The 22,485-nt window shown below is 42.1% G+C and overlaps 1 protein-coding gene across 8 annotated transcripts in view; it reads left to right on the forward strand.

Moving 5' to 3' along the window:
• Bcl11a (BAF chromatin remodeling complex subunit BCL11A) overlaps positions 1-20,076 on the forward strand; it is a 118,949-nt gene extending 98,873 nt beyond the window's left edge. For 3 of the 8 annotated variants that reach the window (XR_007211890.1, XR_007211893.1, XR_007211892.1), the window contains 2 exons: positions 11,103-11,114; positions 20,065-20,076. Coding sequence is in view for 4 of the 8 variants with exons in the window: in XM_048352876.1 (XP_048208833.1) it covers positions 487-588 (102 nt within the window). In the remaining 4 variants the exon portion in view is untranslated. Of the gene's footprint in view, positions 1-486; positions 1,011-11,102; positions 11,115-11,805; positions 11,818-20,064 lie in introns of those variants that run through there. The other 5 variants (XM_048352873.1, XM_048352874.1, XM_048352875.1 and 2 more) reach the window with 3 other exon arrangements.
• Positions 20,077-22,485: the final 2,409 nt, after the last annotated feature.

Genomic DNA, 22,485 nt, shown 5'->3' on the forward strand with positions numbered 1-22,485 from the left:
CTGCTTTGGCGTTGAACTTTGATGACATTTCATGTTTTTGTTGTGCTGCTTTTACATCAATTTGATTTTTTTGTTTCTTTATAATTTTATTATTATTTTAAGAAATGTCCCCCTTTCCTCCTCCCTCTCCCACTCTCCTCAACCAAAGGATTGTTTCCTACTAACTTTTCTCAGTCATAAGGAAAAATGTTTCCTTGCAGGTGTGTCCCAAGTTTCTAGGACTATCAAATAATTGGGGGTGGGGGGGGAGTTCTGGGTCTCCTGGGGAATGAATGTAAGGTGGGGGTGGCATGGGAAGCCACTCAGAAGTCAGATACCTGGGGAGGGGAGATTACATTTGAAATCATGCTTAGTGGCTCAATCTGTGGTTGATTTAAGTCATAATTTTAATAAGAGCTAGTGAGAGAACAGAAAAATCACTGGGCCAAATCACACCTGTACTTTTTTTCCCCTTCCTTTCTTCTTCTATCTCCAACCTCTTTCTAGGTTCTTCACACACCCCCATTCGGCGTAGTACCCAGAGAGCTCAAGATGTGTGGCAGTTTTCGGATGGAAGCTCGAGAGCCCTTAAGTTCTGAGAAAATTTGAAGCCCTTCCCCAACCCCCGGGGCGGGGTGGACACATGCCGCCCAGCCGACGTCAGCGTGGTTTGTCATCCTGCTAGTTTGTGATGTTTTCTGACAGTAGCCTCCAAGAAGCCGTTGTGCGAAGACAAGAATCCTGCGGAGTCCTTCCAGCCTGGGCCTGCAGTGCCATTTTATTTATATTTTTTAATAAAAAGTAAAAACAAAAAAACAGATCCACCTTGGAACAGTGAATCAGTCCCATACAGAGGGTCCCCGGACCATTGCTGTCCTGAGCAATGTCCTGCCCTTTTGAAACCAGCTAACCTAATTACTCGTATTGTGGAAATGAGCATGAGCCCCCTCCCCACCCCTTGTTTCTATACATTCTATGTTGTCTTTTAAAAAGTGTGCTTAACATTGACATAATAAATGTTGGAGCTTTAGATGGTGTTTGCTTGTTCTTTAATTTTTAATGTTCCTAAGACAATGCGGTTGCTCAGGACTGTATTTCCATGCCATTTCCTGCAGATGCCCATAGAGAGGGTATGAGAGACCCATTTGAGGAATGGGTAGGCCCTGTCAGAAGAGACCTAGGTTATTGCTTATCAGGTGGCATACATTTTCAAGGAGAATAATATGCAAAACTTGAGAATAAATCCTAGTGATATCATAATTAATGCAGTAGTAGTATTGCTGTTTATTAACGCTGAAGTGTGGGTTTCCTGTCTGACTTATAATTTGCATACCATTAAATAATGCATAATATGGCACACTGAGTCCCGTTTTTCAAATATATGCTTTTGGTAGCTACTAGGCAGGTTTGAATTTGTCTTTTAATTTAGTTCAAGAAAGATAACATCACTGTCTGAGAGGTAAATCCTAAAGGAAGTGATAAATGTCAGTAGTTGCTTATTAAATATTCAAATTTTAGGTTCTTAAACCTTCAGAAAATACATCTTAATGCAGACAAGCAAACAGACATAAAACTTCTTTAGAGCTTATATTTGGGGCAGATTTTATAAATGGGTAAAATTATAAGAGGAAAGAGGTTCACATCCAATAGACCACTGTAATCATACTATTACCCTGTGCCTTACAAATTAGGGACACAAGTATGTAAATGAGGTCTACAAATAGGTGATTAAAAATTCCTTTTGGCCTAGTTAATTTGCCAACAACTTTTCTCAATTTGTTTTTCTTCTGCTGGGAGATCCAGAAGAGAATTGGAAACAAAATAGCATATAAAAATAGTCTTATAAATAATAGAGCCAGACACCTGTGTGTCATAGATTTACATATTGGCTGTTACCTTAAGTGGGGAAAATTTTACCATTCACCCTCTGGCTAGATTACTCAACCTATTGAAAAGATAGCAAAGTAATTGGCATCTGGACTCAGTCCTGCTTATTCATCACAAATAATAGCGTTCTACCTTATACTTTATACAGTGTTTTCACACACATTGTATCATCTGACCCTCAATGAGACAAATCTCACAACATCCAGTGAGGAGACCAAGGCTCACTGAGGCTACATGTTGGAGAAGAAAAGCAGAGAACCCAAGTGTTCTGATTTCAAATCCAAAGCTAACCTCATGGAACCCTGCTTAAAAGGAGATGCTTCTCTTAAGAACGCTTCTTCATCTGTTAGCACACAAGCCATGTGTTCACAAACACATGTGGCTATGTACACGAAGACCCAGGAGGTAGAGGCACAGAGGTGTTACCAACAGCTATATGAACTGCACAAGGGACTATGAAGCGAGGGCCCTTCTTGACCATTTTTTTCTCTCTGTGGCTTTTGATGACAAATAACCCTGATTGCATAGATCTCCATGATTGGTTTTTGAGAGTTCCTAGGTGAGAAGGGGACTTCCAGACAAGAAATTATTTAAAAAGGAAACCCTCTCCCTGCCTTGGGCTCTGTCTGTGTTTTTGAAATGCTTGGATAGCATCCTCCTTAAATGTGTTCAGCTCCTTACAGATACATAGAAAGAGTGGATCCATTTCCACAAGGAGACCTGAACAGAAATGAACGACCATGGGATTGAAGACAACTTCAGCTTTGAAAAATACACTTGATATTCTCTATGCTTTCAAATTTGGTCTGCATTTCCACTTCTACCTCCTATTTCTTCTTAGGATCAGTTTCTAAACGAAATAGATATCTCTAGAAGTGGTTTTATTGAAGGAGAGGGAACTGAAGAGTATAAAGGATATCCTTTTGTTTTCTTTTTCTTTACTCCTTTGGAGACAAAAGAGCTTTTGCCATTATTCAAACAAAACACTCCTCTGTCTTCACTCATACCTTTTTTTTAGTTGAAAGAAAACAAAAGTTCATTGATGAGATTAATTATGAAATGGCATTATATGTGGGCTGTAACTTTCAAAACCCCACAAGAGATTGGTGATTTGGGAAGTCATCTCTCTGTGCAATATGTCAAGGTCATGGTTACTTGGGAATGGTGCAAGCAGAAGGAACTGACAAATCGAACTGGGGTCCTCCCAGTCAGTGCCTTCTGTGGAGAAAGGAACTGAACAGTGCAGAGATAAAAGTGTTGTCCAGAACTCACTGAGTACAAATTAGAGGACAGTACTGGTTACTAGGTTGGCGATATTTGAGACCAAATATAAGCATTCTCCTTACCCTGCTAACCCTGTCTGCATAATTTCATGATCTGCTCAAATGTCACATTAGCAGGTCTGCATGGCTTTGGGGTCCATGAAGGTAGAGAGTACCTCATATTCCCTGCAGCCTCTACACATCAGCCTATTTAATGTCAGCAGTGCTTTAAAATAAAATCCCTAAAACTCCAGTAATTTATTTAAAGAAAAATCTTAGCAAGGAGAACAAAGTTGGATTCTACTGAGCTTGTCTATTCCAAACCTTGGCAGAATATTTCCTGGATACTTTTGCTTAGAGTTTTCAAGAGCACTTGAATTTAAGCCAAGCTCTTTAAGTGGTCACAAATATCTTTCATATATTATATTGATCAGTATTTTGATTCTTTTTTTTTTTGTTTTGGTTTATGCTGGTATTGAGGGTTGAACACAGGACCTGGGTGTTGTTGCTTAGAGTTTTCTGTGCAAAGTTGGTTCCTCATTATTTGAGCCAATTCCATCTTTTTCTGCTGGTGAATTGGAGATAAGAGTCTCATGGACTTTCTTGCCCAGGCTGGCTTCCAACCTTGATCTTTAGCTCTTAGCTTCCTGAGTAGCTAAGATTACAGGTGTGAGCCACTAGCACTTGGCTTTAGGTTTATTTATTTATTTTTTTATAGCTAGAGAATGACATTGAGGATCACCATTAATATTAATATAGACTTTTAAAACCATTAGTATTATGTTTATTTCTACTTAAAAAGTCCCATTTTTTCTAAATTAATCTCTTGAAAGTAATGGTAGAGGTTAGAATTGAGGGTATTTTGAGCACTTTTTTTTTCTTTCCCTGCAGTATACCACATAGCTCCAGCTCCTTATTGGTTGGAGTGTGAGGGAAATAAATGAGGAATTTCAAGTCTGGTGAAAGTTCAGAATAAGAAAAAACATATTTCAAAACATACCTTTTTTTTTCCTTCAAAAATTCATCCTGTCAGAGGAAAACACTAGCGTTGCGTTTTCCCCCCGCTGATTCCTCAGTGGAAATACTCTTTAGTTTGTACTCCTTTGGGCTTACATCATGCCAAAAACTCACTTCTGGAAAAATCCAGAAGCAGTGATTATTTTAATTATCTTACTGTAAACTAAGATGTTTCATTGCTAGCCTGGAGCCAGTGGCTCATGTCTGTAATCCTACTCAGGAGGCTGAGATCTGAGGATCATGGTTCAAAGCCAGCCTGGGTGAGAACATCCACAAGATCAATTAGGCACCAAGAACTGGAAGTGATGCTGTGGTTCAAGTGGTAGAGTGCTAGTCATGAGCAAAAAAGCTCAGGGATAATACCTAGGCCCTGAATTCAAGTCCCTGGTCCAACATCCCCTTCTTCTATCTCATTGCTAAACTACAGGAAATACCTAAAGGTCATATAACACTTTCATATACATGATACAACCAACTTTTCTTGTGATTCTACAAATTAGATAGGAAGAGAATAGACTAAAGTTGAAAGGAACCGTGGCACAAGTTCACTTTACACATTGGGCAACACAGGCCCAGAGATGAAGTATGCAAGTACATGGTAAAAAGAAGTTAGAACCAGGCTAGAAATGTGGCTTAGTGGTAGAGTGCTTGCCTAGCATGCATGAAGCTCTGGGTCTGATTCCTCAGTACCACATACATAGAAAAAGCTGGAAGTGGTGCTGTGGCTCAAGTGGTAAAGTGCTAGCCTTGAAGCACAGAGAAGCTCAGGGACAGTGCCCAGGCCCCGAGTTCAAGCCCAGGACTGGCAAAAAAAAAAAAAAAAAAGAAAGAAAGAAAGAAAGAAAGAAAGAAAGAAAGAAAGAAAGAAAGAAAGAAAGAAAGAAAGAAAGTTAGAACCAAGATGGAAATCCAGTTCCAGCATAACTGGAACACAAAGTCTCATATTTCCTATGCAGAGACAATCAGGTGGTAAATCTTTCCCTATTGACTCATTAAATTCAGAAACTGTCATGGCAGAAAAGTGTGCACCTCAGAAGGAATTAAGAACAAAATCAAAAGCTGGTTTGATTTTTTGCCAGTCGTAGGTGGGGGCATGAATGCCTGCCCCACATTTCAAGAGTTTTTAAGTAGGATCCTGATGACAGAGAATACTTAGATTGCTTCCTGGAAGACTCCTTCTTTAATTTCTTCTTCCAATGGTAGAAATAAACTTATGGATCAAAAATTGCTGAGAGATGGCTTCTAAAGCTAAAAGGGCATAACAAAGCTACTTATCAAACCAAATTCATCTCAAATGACTTAAATAGATCTCACAATCTGCTCTATTTTCTAGACAGGATTTAGGAGAAACACTTAATTTGAATGTTGAGGCCACATTGCATCTTCTTAGGCTGCAGCACAACCTGGATATTGTTACTGAGGATATTCAATTCTGAATTTGGAAGTGATGAAGTTGTAATGATCTAGGCAGAGGGGTTGTTGGAGACAGCCTACATGCAACTCTGGGTCTGGAGGATTGGTCTATCTGATGTGCGATTTACCTCATGTTCTCTGCAAGACAACACCTTTTTTTTTTTTTTTTTTTTTTTTTGGCCAGTCCTGGGCCTTGGACTCAGGGCCTGAGCACTGTCCCTGGCTTCTTCCCGCTCAAGGCTAGCACTCTGCCACTTGAGCCACAGCGCCGCTTCTGGCCGTTTTTTGTATATGTGGTGCTGGGGAATCGAACCTAGGGCCTCGTGTATCCGAGGCAGGCACTCTTGCCACTAGGCTATATCCCCTGCCCCTTTGTTTTTCTTTTGAATTGGGTTCCTGGCTCTGTTTAGAGATAAAGGAATTCTGCTCACTCTTTTCTTTGATCTCATGTGTTCAGCTCTTCTGCTGTCATTTCTATTCCTGTCACTTGATTCACACTTACTTCTTGGATAGAACATAGGTGGACTCTGACTATGTTAGAGCCTAAGCTGTTGATTAGAGCAAGCAAATACCCATGGAATGGCAGGTAGATATGCAGCCTTCCTAGGCCCTTGCAAGTCAAATGTCTCTGCTGAATAAAGCCTGAATCAGGAGTTAATTTGTCCAATCTCCTCTATCCATGAACACATTACACTCCCCATGACTCTTCTCCAAATAATATGTCCTTCTGGCTGCCCTTTCTGACCCTTCTGACTTTCTCTCCTTGCGTCCTCTCTTTTCTGAGACAGAGATGTGTGCCAACTGCACATTAGCAGAGACCATCTTCCTTCTGGTGGAAGAATTACAATTGCTCATACCTCTATGTCAGAGTGACTGGTTCTGCCTGGTGCAAAGGGGAAACCAAACACCAAGGGAAAACCAAAATGCAACTACTCCTCTTTAGAAACAACCCCAATGCTCAGAACTCAGGAGCACGAGAGCTTTCCTTTGTGTGGATTTGACTATAGCCACTGTACTTCTACTTTTCATCTTCTCTAAAAGTTTGCTTTCTTTCCCCTCTGCCACTGGCTGATGTGCCTAATGGCCTCCTAGACTTTTTGGTCTAGGCTGAGGTGTTGGTGCTGGTCTCTGAGCCCACAGATGAGAATTGCAATCCTGGAGTTACCACTACCCATCTCTGAAATTGACCCTATTTAGGGACTGGGCCATTCCCTCCTACTTGCTAGCAGCACCCAGCAGCCACAACAGTATGAATCATTCAATGTTGAGATTGGGAGTACTGATAACCAGTTTCCTTCCCTTCTCTTCTCTTCTTCTCCCCTCCCTCCTCTTCCCTTGCCATGGGGCAAAGCACCACATATCTTCTGCTGCATGGAGATACAGGGCTAGAAGAATCTAATGTTCTGTCTCTGATTGAGAGCCTAACCCTTCCCATATTTGGATGGCCAACTGCCTAGAGGTTGGTATAGGGGAAAATCTAGGCTTCACATGAAATAATAGCTAGTGTTAATAAAGAATTTACTATATTCCAGGGAACAAGGATGTGTTTTCCATGCATAATAATATCTCTTCCTTATAACCATGTGTAGGATATCCCCCATAGTTCCCCCCCCGCCATTCTACAAAAGCTTAGAAAGGCTAAACCACCTCTCCAAGGATACACTCCAGTCCCGTTACTACACTGTGACTCCAGAACTTCCACTCCAGTCTCTGAATACTGGCTTCTAATTTCAATCTCATTCCACGATTTTGTTCATGTTTGTTAGGGCCAAGGATATGAACTATATTAAAAAATAACAGTGCTAATTAAACTCATTAGGAAGCTTATGTAAAATGGCTTTACTTTGTGGGGTTTGGTCCCGTTGACCACTGAGCAGGCATGGTGTTCTTATTTCCTGTGGCCCTTACGTTCCTGTCCATCTGCTCACTGGGAGGACCAGCTTGCTTTTGTGAGACACAGCTAAGGATCCACTCATGAATCTTCTCTATCTGTGGCATTTGTTCAGTCGACAAATATTTATTAGATCCCTGCTATATGCAACCTACTGAGTTAAGTGCTGGGGAAGGGCTGCAAAGAGGTAAAAGGCACAGTCATTGCCCATCAGAAATTGCCACCGTGGAGAACTAAATTAATTAGAATCCTACTAAATAACTGGTCTCAGTTAAGTTGATGTGGTGAGAACAGTGGGCCTTTTAAAATGCTAATATATAATTCACTTTGCCAACGTGATGCAATCCTAGGCAAGGGACTTCAGTCTCTGGAATGGATTAAAATGTGATTCTTTATATATGATCAGTAGGATGCACACTTACACATTGTTGTTCAAATGGTTGGGATATGTGTACATTGATGTATTTGTCTTAGTCTTGCTTGTAAGTAAAACCAGATGTTTTAGAAAGAGAGAAGGAACAGTCATAGTTCTAGGATCAAAGGTAAGTGACCTTTACAGAGGTAAGTTTATGGGTTTGAGCCCTCCAAGATGACCTATAACTGATTACAGAGTGAATTCCTTCAGAATGAATTTCTTCAGAAGTCTGTTTTTCCTCTGTGAGATTGAACCAATGAATGAGCTTTGCTGCATGTAGAGAAGATTCTTGAGTGGATTCTTAGCTGTGTCTTACAAAAGCAAATTGCTCCTCCCAGTGTGCAGATGGACTGTCTTAGAATATCTAGAGCCCAGTATTCCTCCCCGCCACCTCCACCCCCAGCCTGCAGTGTGCATGGTGGTATCCTAGGCACTGTGGGAACTATTAGGAGACATATGACCAGCCACTGTCCTTCTCGGTACTGGAGAGGTACAATATGATCAACTGTAAATGAGTTGCAAAGCGGAAGAATGTAGAGGAAGATCATTCTCTGGGTCCTGCAGAGAAGCTGGGCTTTTAACTGGTACTCCAAAGCAGGCTAGGATTTAGACAGGAGAATAATGAGGGCAACCCTGCTCTAGGAAGTACTATGGTGCTAGGAGGAACAATGGCTATGGAGTAGAAAAAGTTTAGGATGAATGTAGCAGTCACAGAATGGATTAAAGGAGAACTCAAAGGAAGTCAAGGTGGATCACTGAAGGTGCTGCCCGTTCAGAGAGGAGAATTTCTGCTATTAGTATAGCACTGGGCTTAAGTTATTTAGTCATCTTTGTCACATTCAAACATATGGTGACCCCATTGTTTGATGGTGTATCTAAATTCCCAATCTGCACCAGTCTAGACCCATTCCAGGCTGTCCTTAGAAGCTAACCCTGTCTTATGGGTTGATTATTGGTAGAAGCTCAACAAAGAGACTAAGGAGACACACCATAGAGGCCCAAGCAGATTAATTAGCTCCTAGAGAGCAACCAGTTTTTTCTTTGTCTTAAAACAAAATGATAAATCTAACTAGGAAAAGAACAGAAAGCTACAAGATTTTTTGTAGGTCAGCCAGTATCAAAACTTCTGAGGAGATTTAAGAAGTTTTCGATTTTTTCATTCGTAAGAGTTGTATGATATTGGCTTTTCTGTGCAATATGCACCACTTCTGGCCTTTTCTGAGTTGTTTATTAGAAACAAGAGTCTCACAGACTTTCCTGCCCTGGCTGGCTTTGAACTGTGATCCTCAGTTCTCAGCCTCCTGAGTAGCTAGGATTACAGGCATGAGACACTGGCACTCAACAAGGGCTTTGATTTTTGTCTCACCCTGTCACCACCCCTTTCCTTCTAGGGTCTTTCATCTTCTCCTGGGGGTAAAGGTCAAGGCCAGAGAGCCAGGCTGGAGGTTAGCTTATCCTCTCCCAGCTGAGGAGTCACTGTGTCTCCAGAACATATGTATGATGGGCAATCACACAGTAAACCTATCCCCTTTCCTACTGGAAATCCCATTTTATGCTGACCAGAGGGGCCGTCATGCCATAAATGGAGAGATAATTAAGGTGCTGGACTCAGAGCCTTGGGGGAAGGGGAAGGGGAAGGGCTTACTTTTTCTGCATCCAGTATGTGTTTTTGAAGAGTTGAGGGTGGGGGTGGGGTGGGGGGTAAGAGGTCAGAGAGACATAGGAACCTTTATAGAGAATAGAAACAAGATGACAGGTGTTAGGTATAGTGCTGCTAGGTGATTTGAATCAACAGAAAACATATTTTAAAATTAATTTGACTTTTAAAAAGCTCTAAGAATTAGACGAGCATTGTTTATGGTAAGGACAGAGTTGCCTGGTGAGCTCCCTCCCACCCCCCCCCACCCCCACATAGGAAGAAATGTGGTGGGTTGGAGTGTTCCTTTTGCTCCATTTCTTACTATCTTACCAAAGATCACACATATGGAAAAGTTTCACCTGCAGAGATATGGAGTGAGACCTCGAAGGACAGAAGGCTTCCGTGGGTTAATGACACTGGGTCATTAATCAACACAGCCAAGGACAGAGTCCAGTCCCCAGGTGCGGTCCCTGAGGCCTTGTGGTCCCATTTCAGCCGCTGCTAGCAAGGAACATTCCGCTCGCTGCTACTCCATGTGGATTCACATGGTCCCTTCTGGGTGTGTGGCTGTGATAGAGCTTGGAAAATCTGAAGCAAGTGAGCCGACTTCAGATTTCCATTTAGGAAAGGTGACACCTTGTGATGTTTAGTAGCCACTGTGTCTGCAGGTGGGTTCAAGCATGCGCGCGGGGCCTGAGTGAAGGCTTGAGGCTGTCCCTTCACCAGCTGTGTTAGGCCTGGCAAGGCGGAAGGGCTCCCTGTATATTGCTCTCTCTCTCTCTCTCTCTGTCTCTCTCTCTCTCTCTCTCTCTCTCTCATCACCCTCCTTGGAAACCAAGCTAAGATAACTCTTTAGCATGGGCACCCTTAGTTTTTTTTTTTTTTTGATGGGCCAAGCTTACAGTTTTCAAAGTGCTATGACAGGATGGTTACAAAAATAAAAAGCTAGTGAAAGCTAAGTCACAATATTTCTATAGCTGGCAATCAAAAGATCATATTGCATGCAACTGGCAAAATCATCATAGGGAAATTATGCATTTTCCAGAATACCTTATTCCCTTCTGTGTATTAAACATTACTTTAATATTCTGGTGACAATGTTTTATAATTAATCTAAATGTAAGGAATGAACACACCAGAGATTATGTCTCAGCACAGAGAGGTGAGAAAGGCTGCTTTGCCATGGCAGGCTGGATTACTGACTCGACTCCTTCCACGTACAAGCAGCCGTGGAGATCACGGAGGACTCGTAGCCCACCACAAGCTCAGTAAATATAAATGCTCTGTATACTTTGGGGAGTTAAACCCCTTTCACTCATAAGGGTGTTAATGTTAACACAGAAGAAAAGTGTTTTAAAAATTGCATTAGTTCATAGACTTATATTGAACTCATGAGGGGGAATCTAGCCCTAGAGAGATAAAAACTAAAGAGCTGAGCTATAAACCAGTATGATAACATCCTTATTATAAGATGCAAATTGAGGAACCCAATTCACTAAAACACATGTTACTGGTATTTAATTTTGCTCGTGGGAATATATCAGAAGTTGGCCTATGCCTTATGCACAATGTACTTAAAATGAGGGCGAGTAACTTTAGCTATAAAAAAAAGTGATAAAGAAGCACAGGGCAAGCCAGGATTGAGAGATAATTGCAAGGATCTAATTTAAGTGTCAGTGTACACAGCTTGTTTTCCTGGCTTTGGCTTTGGCTAGAAGGCATAGCATTGATGCGTTAAAGACAAGTGAGGTTGAACTCTGGGTGGAGAAGCTGGGGTCTTGAGACCACGCAGGGAGCCTTGTCAGTTCTTAGGGTGGGGAGCCTCTCTGGGCAGGGCTGTAGGTGGCAGGCCTACATTCAATGGTCATTGCAGGAACTTCACTCCATCTCATAAGCTATGAGCCTGTGGTTTCTAGAACAGAAGATACACTTCCCCATGAGAAAGAGATCAGTTCCTCTTTCCTGTGTGGCACAAACAGCCTGTGGGGTTTACTTGGACTTCCTGCTACCGTCCACCCCAAGCAGGTGAGTTATGCTTCCCTTTCAGGGCATTATTGAGAGGCTGTCCCCCGGATGTCTTTCCAGGTGGTTGACCCTATGGTGCTTAACGGAAACTGTCCCTTAGCCCACCCCTCATCTCAGAAGCCTTCTTTACTCACAAGCTTTGGGATCTGCTCTCTTGAGACTCCATGTGCGATCCAGAGACTGCAGTACCATGGAGTCTCCCTTGGGAGCTTACTAGACATGCAAAGTTGATAGCCTCCCCCCAGAGCAACTGAGGCACACTTGGTGTTTTAATAAGACATATAAAAAATTCACAAGTATAGCTCACTCTCTGACCTATTGCCCCTTCAGCTGGCATGTATCCTTTGAGGTTGGGTACAGAAGGTGAAGTGTGAAGTTTTTACTCCCAGCTAGGCAGGCCTAGTTTACTTCATGCCTGGCAGGAGGAGAGGAAACATCTAAACATGTATTTTCGCCTCACAGCTGTGAAGGCCACAGCTTAACTTTGCATTATTCAGTATAGGTTATTTTTTTAAGCCTGGGTTATTTCATCCACAGGGGTGTGTCTCCTAGGGCCTTATGAATTGGAGCATTACGTTTAAATGTCTTATCTTTCTACCTGGTCTGTCTCACGCCTCATGGCTTCTCACAGCTAGCCCAGCTACCTGCACATAATTCTGAGTGATTAGTAAACTCTTTACAGATAGATACCCACATGGAAGTGGCCTTTGGAAGGACAGACAAAAACTGTGGGATAATTTCCTTCTCTCTTAGGATGGAGTTTACTTGTGTAAAATCTAGATAACCACATGCACCTAGAATCTCTGAAGTAACGTCCCCGCCCCCCCCCTTTTTTTTAGGTACTGGGGTTTGAATTTATGGTCTTACTTTTGCACTTACTTTTGCACTCTATTGCTGAGCTACACCTCTAGCCCTGTTTTTGCTTGTTATTTTCACATAGTGGTTCACCTATTTTAGACTTCCCAGTATTACTGGAACGATAGGTGTGTGAGACTGTGTCCAACTTCCCTCCACTGAATGGAGCTTCAAGAACTTTTCTGCCTGGTCTGGTCTGGAGCTGTGATCCTCTCAATCTTAGCCTCTCAAATAGTTTAAGATGTCAGGTGAATACCACTTTGCCCAGATACAGGTTGAGAAGGGGGTTCACAAACTTTTCTTTCTTTCTTTCTTTTTTTTTTTTTTTTTTTTTTTTTTGCCAGTCCTAGGGCTTGGATTCGGGGCTTGGGCACTGTCCCTGAGCTTCTTTTTGCTCAAGGCTAGCACTCTACTACTTGAGCCACAGTACCATTTCCAGCCTTTTCTGTTTATGTAGTACTGAGGAATTGAATCCAGGGCTTTATGCATGCTAAGTAAGCACTCTACCACTAAGCCACATTCTCAACCTCAGGAACTTTTTCTGCACAGTGAACTACAATCCTCCTGATCTCAGTCTCTCAAGTAGCTGGAGTTACAGGTATCTCCACTAGTGCCTTTTTTTTTTCTTTTCTTTTCCTTTTAAAAATCCAAAGTGGACATGTTTCTTGATCAAAATGGTCACAGAAGAGGATGGGCAGTATATGATAGCTAATTAATCATTTCAAATGTGTGGATTAACATGCTTATGCTTTTTTTCCCATAGGTTGGATTCAGACTCTGATTCAGTTTCTCATTTGGCCTTTGAGGAGTCATCTCTCCAGGTACTTCTATGGGGCTGGAGAGCCCTAGTGACCTCATTCTGAATTTGGACTTAAGTCTGATTGGAATTAATAATGGGTGAGAAATGCTCATGCAACAGTGCTCCACTGTGAGTGAAACAGCCCTTGGCTTGGGGAGGAGCCTTGGAAGAAGTTCATGGCTTGCTTTGGTTCCTAAAGCATGGTTCCTATGGTTTCTAGCCATTTCTTTTTTTTTTTTTCTTTTTTGTTTTTTTTGGCCAGTCCTGGGCCTTGGCCTCAGGGGCTGAGCACTGTCCCTGGCTTCTTTTTGCTCAAGGCTAGCAACTCTGCCACTTGAACCACAGTGCCACTTCTGGCCATTTTCTGTGTATGTGGTGCTGGGGAATCGAACCCAGGGCCTCATGTATATGAGGCAGGCACTCTTGCCACTAGGCCATATCCCCAGCCCGGTTTCTAGCCATTTCTGATCACTACTGTTCTCCATATTTGTATAACCAACTCCTAGTCTACAAAACTTCACAAGCATTCTCTTGCTGGGTATTCATTGAAGCACGGTGGGGACACAAGTGGGACAGGTGCTATGCTTCTATTTCACTGACTGTGAGGCTAAGGCTCACAGGAGTTTGGGGACTCTCCTGAGGTCACAGCTGGCTGGAAGTGAAGTCATATTCCTCAAGACCTATATTTCAGTTCAGTGTGAAGGTGGCATAAAGGGGGATTTCTGACAAGTTCAGTGCTCTGCCTTGCTCTTCAGTCAAAAGCAAGTTGGTGCACATCTGGAGCCAGGAGCTACTTTGCCTTTCCTGGGCTGCACTTTGGGAGTATCTCATTAGTGCTGGGCAAGAGTTTCCTTGGCTTTCTTCATAGTCAGCTTGTCGAGGTTTTGAGAATGTAGGATTCATTTATGGCTCAGGACAAATTCTATCCCATTCTCCAATATCCATGCAAAATGCACTCAAATATCACACCCAACTAGAGTAAAGTGCTAGCCATGAGCAAAAAAGTTGAGTGAGGGTTTGAAGCTCTGAGTTCAATCCCCAGTAGTGGACACACACACACACACACACACACACACACACCTCACACACAAGTTAAAAATGACTCACTATAAAGTTCAGAAATTCCGCTCCCAGGTATATATCCCAAAGAATTGAAAGCAGGCAGTTGAACAGATGTGGCACTGATGTTCATAGCAGCGTTATTCTCAATAGTTGAAAAGCGAGAACAATCCAAGCATCCATCAACAGATGAATGGATAAACAAAATGTAGGGCATACCCACAATGGAATAATATTCATCCATAGAATGAAATGAAATTTTGACATATGTCACAACATAGATGGGCCTCAAAAATATTATGCTAAGTGAAATAAGCCATATATAGAAAAAACAATATTGTATGACTCTACTTAAATGAGAGTCCCAGCCCGGGCAAATTCATAGATAGACGAACAATAATCAGGAGCTAGGAGATTGGGGAATGGGGACTTAATGAGTACAGAATTTATATTAGGGATAATGAAAAAGTTCTAGAGATGGCTACAGACACACACACACACATATACACACACGCACATTTGAAATTACAATAGGAAATTGGTAAAAAACAAAACAAAACAAAACAACACTTAAATAGGAGCTGGGTGCTGGTGGCTCATGCTTGTGCTCTTAGCTACTAAGGAGGCTGAGATCTGAGGATTGCAGTTCAAAGCCAGCCCAGGCAGAAAAATCCCCGGGAGACACTTATTTCCAACTAACCACTCAAAAACTGAAAGTGGAGCTGTGGCTCAAAGTGGCAGAGCACTAGCCTTGAGCAAAGGAACTTAGGGATATCTCTCAGGCCTTGAGTTCAAGCCCCATGACCGAAAGAAAAGTAAAGCCCTCAAGTAGGAAACAAGCACATTCCAACAAGGACACCACCACAAGTAAAACCAAGAGAAGGCAAAGAAAGAAGAGAGGGTGCAGGGTGAACTATGGTGGCTGTGGCTTTTGGCATAGGTTATGATTAGGAAGAAGAAGAGAAGGATGTTGGACACTGGTGGCTCACACTGTGAAACCACTCAAAAAGCCAAGATCTGAGGCACCAAGTTCAAAGCCAGCCAGGTCAGACAAATCATCAAGGCTCTTATTTCCAATGAACCAGCAGAAAATTGGATTGGAAGCATTACTCAAACAGTAGAGCATTAGCTGTGAGTCAAAAGCTGAGCAAGAGCATGAGGCCCTGAGTTATAAGAAAAGAAAGAAAGAAAGGATGAAAGACAGAGAGAGAGAGAGAAGAAGGGAGAGAAAGGAAAAAGAAAGAATAAAGAAAAAGAAAGGAAGGAAGAAAGGAAGGAAGGAAGGAAGGAAGGAAAGAAGGAAGGAAGGAAGGAAGGAAGGAAGGAAGGAAGGAAGGAAGGAAGGAAGGAGAGGGAAAGGTTGTTTTTGGCAGGGTCTAGGAAGGGTGCCTGTGTGTTGAAAAGCAGGGGAACAAGGACCCTCACTTCAGGTTGAGGCTCTTGCAGGCAAACTGTCTCCACATCAGCCAGACAAGGACTATCTTCTTTGCTATGTGGCAAAGTGCCTGAGCCCCGGGCAGGATCATATCCCTGGGGCAGGAAAAGTGTCCATTTCTAGTTTATTTATGAGTTTTATCCCTATAGTGGAATAAAGGACTATGAAACTGACCTGATATTTATATCCACTTTAAGGCTGGGCTTTGATATGAGTGTTTTCTCCATGAACTGCGCCCTCAGAACCATTTACTTTTGTGAAATGTTTCTGTGGAGGCACAGATTGGGAAAAGCCATCAGATCTTGGGCTTGCAGCTTCTTCTAATTATACTCTCATTTTTTGAATAATTTCCAAGCTCTTAGAAAACATACAACTTAAAGTTAGAGGATTTCCACAAACAGGTAACAGTTTCGCCATCCCATGGCTAGGACACTTATTATTATAAAAATTTCATATTGTTTACACTGCTTGTAAGGGGAAGGTGAAAGATTTGTCTTTCAAATATGGCCTCATGCTGGATCAGAGAAGATAGACACTCTAAATTGTGCCTATGCTAGCTTGTATAGTAGTCCTTGTTCTGGTAGTCTTTCTTCTTTCTTGAAGGGCAAAGTGGTGGACTTCAGGACTGGTTGGCTCGTATATATGTCCAACCTGAAGTTGGGTGTCTACAGATAGAGGATGTGAACAAGCTGGGTTCTGGTGGCTCACGTCTGTAATTCTATGTACTCAAGAGGTTGAGGTCTGAGGATGGAGGTTTGAAGCTTATCTCTTACCTCCATTAAGTGCCAAAAAAGCCAGAAGTGGAAGTGGAGGTGTGGATCAAGTAGCAGATTGCTAGCCTTAAGCATAAAAGTTCAGGGACAGAGCCTAGGCACTGGGCTCGTTACAGGATTGGCACAGAAGAAAAAAATGTGGATAGAAGAAAAACATGGGCAAATGTTCTGTTTGGTCTCTATTGTGCTTCAGAACAAGATCAAGGCCTGGCTTCAAAAGCAAAAGGAACTAAAGGAATGAAATTATATGTGAAACCAGTGTAAAAGCATTTAGTACTGACTTGCACTTGAGCAGAATTTAAGCATGTGCCTATGACAGAGGCAGGAATTAAAATGTATTCCTTCTTCCAAATAATTTTGTTTCTGAGTCCTGAGATAGGATCTATCTAAGTCTTCCCTTGTAATCTTACTTAAAAAAAATCAGTTGGTCCAGGCTTAATTGAAGTGGGAAGAAAAGCTAATTCTTACAGGCTATTTGGTAAATCTAGGTAGATTTCAGAAGGGATTCTGAAGTAAGGTCTGGGAAGAAGTGATTATATTATTAGTAATAATATAAAGAGTCATGCCTTGAATGAAGTTATTTTCTCATTTTGTTTCTACATCACCAATATTCTCATTTCTCTGTGAGTAAACTGAGGTACAGAATAGTCTGGTAGGTTTTTGGAAGCCACAGAACTGATTGGAAGGAGGCAGAGATAAGGGTCCAGGTACTGTTCTTCATGCAGCACTTGCCTGGGGGTTGTTAAAATTGTCCTTTCTGGTTGTGCCCATTCCTAGGTTTGGCTTCATGCTGTATGCTGTGTGGGATATTGGGTATAACCAGGTAAGGGTATGGGTGTGGGTGTGGGTATGAGAGTGTCCCAATGATGTTATAGTTAGTTTGGAGCTGGCTCCAACCTATCATGGAAGAGTGGATGGGAAGTGAGGATAGACCTGTTTCACTGAGTATGAGTGTTGAGTTCTTGGTACTCTTCCTCACTGATTCTATTCAGTTGCAAAAGCAGATGGATCTGCAGACCTTGGGTCCTACCTGAGCCTGGTCTAAGCTCTCCCATCACTCTCTGCATTCAAATGCCCACTGTTAAAGTCACTACTGTGGTAGGAATAGTAGAAGGCTGTTTTAGTGGTTTTTCTTTGTTTGTTCTCTTTTGTTTTTTGCCAGTCCTAGGGCTTGTACTCAGGGCCTGAGAACTGTCCCTGAGCTTCTTTTGCTCAAGGTTACCACTTTACCACTTGAGCCATGGTGTCATTCCAACTTTTTCTGTGTATGTGGTGCTGAGGAATCAAACTCAGGGCTTCATGCATGCTAGGCGAGGACTCTACCACTAAGCCACATTCCTAGCCCCTGTTTTAGTGTTTTTAAATTATCTGAAAGGAGTCTATAGTCTTTTCCTCTCTGAGGGTTAGTTTGTCAGGACCTCACCCTGGTGGTCTCAAAAGCCAGGAGTCTGACTTTGGGAGGCCCAACTTTAGGGAAGTAAGAGAAGATGGGGTGGAGCTGGGAGGGAAGACATTTGGTACCTGAGACATCCCATGGACTAAATGTGGGTCCCTGATGCAAACTCTTCCATTTTCCAAGTGATATGATGGGAGTGTGTGCCAGGGGAGGAGGCTGCTAAGGACCACTGCCAGCCATATGGCATCTAGAGCCAGCATACCAGGGTTCTAGTACCAGCTCTTTGGGCTCATTTTCTTCACCAAGACTAAGCTTCTATAGCTGCAAGTGAATAGATGGGTTCTACCTAGGATCATATCTACATAAGAATCTGTATGATTCTCCCTGGAAGGAAAAGGGCAGGTGTGAACTGCAAACCTACGTCTCTGGGGTGGTTGGGTAGGAAACCACCAGGCAGAGCCATAGGAGACCCTGACTCAGCCAGGAGTCGTTGGCACAGGAGCAGTCTGTAATGAGAGACATTGGTTCAGGACAGCTAGGGGATGAATATGACCACTACAAATGCAAGGAAATTTAAAAATTTGGCCTGAATGACAAGCAAGTAGGTGCTGATAATGAGCAAGCCAGCCCAGGGTTCCAATATGGTCAGGAATGGAATGCTTTTTTTTTTTTTTTTTTAAAGAAAATAAATCCACTCAGGCCTTTTATCTTGTTTATAAATCATAAATTTAACATATATTGGGGTTAGTAGACCAGTTCAGAGGCTGTTTGGGGGCATGGCTTCATTAGGCCTGGAGTATTTATGAGGCAGGGTTTAAAGGACGCCATTTAACAATCCACAGGCTGGCGCTGTTTTGGCCATAGCTCTAGAGCTTTGGAATTCTGGTTTAGAATTCCATTTGTTAAAATGCACTTTAGAACACCAAAACCTAAATTCCTTTTGAAAACATTTCTCTCCCATCCTAAATGGATGTTTCTAATATGTGTGTGTGTGTGTATGCATGTACAATTGTGTGCCAGTACTGGGGCTTGAACTCAGGCTTGAGTGTTGTCTCTGAGATTTTTTTCCACTAAAGCTGGTGCTCTAAATACTTGAGCCATAGCTCCACTTCTGGATTTTGAGTAGTTAGCTGGAAATAAGAGTCCCAGGGACTTTTCTGCCCAAACTGGCTTTGAACTGCAATCCTCAGATGTCAGCCTTCTGAGTAGCTAGGATTACAGGTATGAGCCACTGTTACCTGGCTAAAAATCTTCTAGTACTTTTGAACCATGGCCACAGTTCTGCTTACAAAGGCAAATTGAGTGCCCACTGTGTCTTGCGCTCTGCAACACTCAGATATTTTGAGGAAAACAAGGAAGGATGCTAGGGCCACAGAAGGTGACTTGAACATCATTTTCTGAATTGTAATGTGTTTTTGGAATTTTCCTTTTCAGATAGGAAGGCACAGCAACCCATATCACATACTCCATGTGTCTCTTTTTGTTGTTAGACTAGGTTCTTGGAAACTATTTTACAAATAATAGGTCAAATGTTGTTCAAATCAAAATGAGGTAAACATGTCCCAGAATGAACACCATAAAAAAAAGATATTCTGGAATATAAACTGGATTAGATATTGGGCACGTGCCAAGGGTAAAGGACTCATACTCTATTTCTGAGAATCTATGCAGTGTATTTTACATATTCCTCTGATCTACATGCTATTATTACTGGATTCGTTTTTCAGATTAATTAAAAAAAGCATCAGGCTTGAATTAGTGAAGTGACTTAATAAAGGTCATTTTGACACTAAGAGGTAAAGTCAGGTTTTTTCATTCTTTCATTCATTCATTCCACAAATATTACTGGAACATTTCTCATCAACCTGCTGTACCCATGCTGGTCACTTTGTAACTTATGGGAGGTGAATTCAACAGTCATGAGATGCTTTGGCACTATTCAGTTGGTCAGGAGAGACTGGTGGGAGTTGGGATTGGAGTCCCAGAAGAATGTGGCAACTCACAGTGGTGGTGTTACCTTGTTCGCAGGCACCACACTATCTCCCTAAGAGGACGCTGCTGCCACCATCTTCTCCTTTGCCAATGGCGGTGACTATTGGGAATGTTTCTTCTGGGATTTGGGATAGATGTCCAGGTTTATCTCTTGGGGCCCATTAATTTGGTTGCTTGGGCACTTTAATGATGATTCATGTAGTGCGGTGCAAAGAGCTTTAGATTAGAAAAGAGGCTGAGGCACAGACAAGTCTGCTACTGCGTGGGCTTGAGCGAGTTCTTTCAGGTTTCCCCATCTCCTTTTCCTCATTTGCTATAAGGCCTGTTTCATTAGATAATCTCCAAGCTCCCTTCCAAGTCCATGACCTGAGGCCAAAGCTGTAAATTTTATGTCCCTTGGGGACCTAGAGTTGCTTTGTGTCCGAGTCCCAGACAGCAGAACTAACCTGTCCTCATCTCGGCCCCTCTGGGTCAGACCAAATCCCTTATCATTTTGTGCAAAAATAGCTTCCAGTTGCTGCTGTCTGCAAAGCCGTGCAGACAAGATAGGAGTAGCAGCCATGCTGGTTTGATTAAGGGGATTTTCTCAGTTTTAAGACTGGCAAGCTTCTGGCCAACTGGGAAGAGAGAGACCATAAGGACAGTGTTCAGTGATGGAGTGTTAGGTGCTACTCAGCCAGAGCAAATGAAGGTGTCACTTGGAGATGTAAACACAGAAACAACTTCGTCAAAGCTCTCCTTTTCTGGGGGATGGGACAATGAGTTATTTCCCTGGAGGTCTACTTGGATCTTTGTTGGTCAAATGTAGAAATGTAGGTGATGAAATGCTTGCTAAGCGTCTGAGGTCCTCCCTGCCCCAGAGGCTGAGTGGATCTAGTGGAAGCAGTCACATGTTAGGGTCCTTGGCCCACCTTCTTCTTTACCTGGCCTCCTGCTCTAGCTCACCTGTCTGAGATGCTGAAGGTACAGAAAGTCAGACGGTATGGTGAGGGTTCATTGCAAGATCACATGCCCACCCTTCCCCCTGCACTGGAGATGAACACCTCTTTGAAAACATGTTCTGTGTTGTCAGTGGTTTCCTGCGTCATGTGCAATCACAATAGGACAGGAGTGTTGTGCCCAAGACTGCAAAATGTTCTGATTCAGGTGACGTTTAGTTCTTGAAGGGAGGTTTCTGGCTGTAGAGTCTAAAAGAGCTTGTTTTGGCACAGCCTGTTGCCTTCATGAAGATATGCCTGTTCTTACTGGGACTTGTACTTATTCTTTGTTTTTCCTTTGTTCAAAACCTCTTTTGAGTTGGGGAGCAAGGTAAGTGGTCCTTCAAGTCTCTTCCCTTTAAGCTGATTCTCTTTCTATTCCCAGCTCTGTTGATGAAGGCGTTTCTATACTCTTCAGGGGCACAGAACCCCGAAGAGACATTTAATTTTAATTTTTGGTTGTGGGGCTTGAACTCTGGGTCTGGGCACTTTCCCTGAGCTCTTCAGCTCAAGGCTAGAGTTCTACCACTTGACCCACAGTGCCACTTCCCCAAGGAGACATTTTATAATGGCTAAAAAGCAATTTGAATCACACTATTGTTTACACATATATTTTTATTGTAGAGTTTTTTTTTTTTTATGTGTCAACCTGCTGAGTGCAAATGGTATGATCTTGGTTGAATGAACATTAGTCAGGGCTTCTAAATGACTGGGCCTGGGACTGAAATAAGCTAAAAATAGTTGTGTTTATATTAACCACTGAGATTGGGGCTATTTGTTACAGCAATGGCCTACTGTGACTAATGCAGAATACAGATCTTTTGTGGCTTCTTAAAACCATACTGCAAAGGTCCTGCCCAGTTTGGCCTACATGTGATGCCAACTTTGATTTGTTTTTAGTTTTTTATCTTTTTAATTATTATCTTTAAGTAGTTGTCCACAAGAGTTGCCATTTATCAAAATAGTTTATAAATAGAATATATCTTGATCAATGTCACCCTTTCAACATTCTCACCCATTCCTCTCCTACCCATCCCTTCCCTCACTTTTCTTAATTTTGTAGGATATACATTGGATTCTTGACCACATTTTCCCCTCTTTTCCTTTTCATTGGTCTACCTCTTGCCCTTTGACCCCACCCCACTCCTTTCAAGTACTAGCTTCCTGATGGTTTATTTTGCTGAACTTTGATTTTTTCCTTCCTCAGGAATTACACTATTTGAGAGCTCCCTTAAATCTACCTTATTTCAGTTAATACATTTGTATGTGCTTGCATACCACCCAACATATTTACTTATAAGTTTATAAGTGAAATCTAGCTTCTACATACAAGGGAAAATATGTCTCCTGTGTCTCTCTGGGCCTGACTTATTTCACTTAATATAATATTTTCCAAGTCTTTCCATTTCTTTTCAAATGGTACAATATAAAGCACATCCACTTTGATTTCTTCTTCCTAGCCTATGATTTGAAACTCAAGTGACTACAGAGGATTGAAATAGTCTCTAGCTTCCTCCATCCGTTTGTTCCCATAGCTATACTTCCACTGTCTTTTTGAATATTCTTTTCCTCTCTCTTCTAAATTTAGCAAATGGAATTGTTCAAAGGTTAAAATAGCCCAGTGATTCTTTGGTTTTGTCAACATATAACAAATTGGGGTGGAAATTTTAA

Source organism: Perognathus longimembris, chromosome 8 (assembly GCF_023159225.1).
Source record: "Perognathus longimembris pacificus isolate PPM17 chromosome 8, ASM2315922v1, whole genome shotgun sequence".
Lineage (NCBI taxonomy): Eukaryota > Metazoa > Chordata > Mammalia > Rodentia > Heteromyidae > Perognathus > Perognathus longimembris.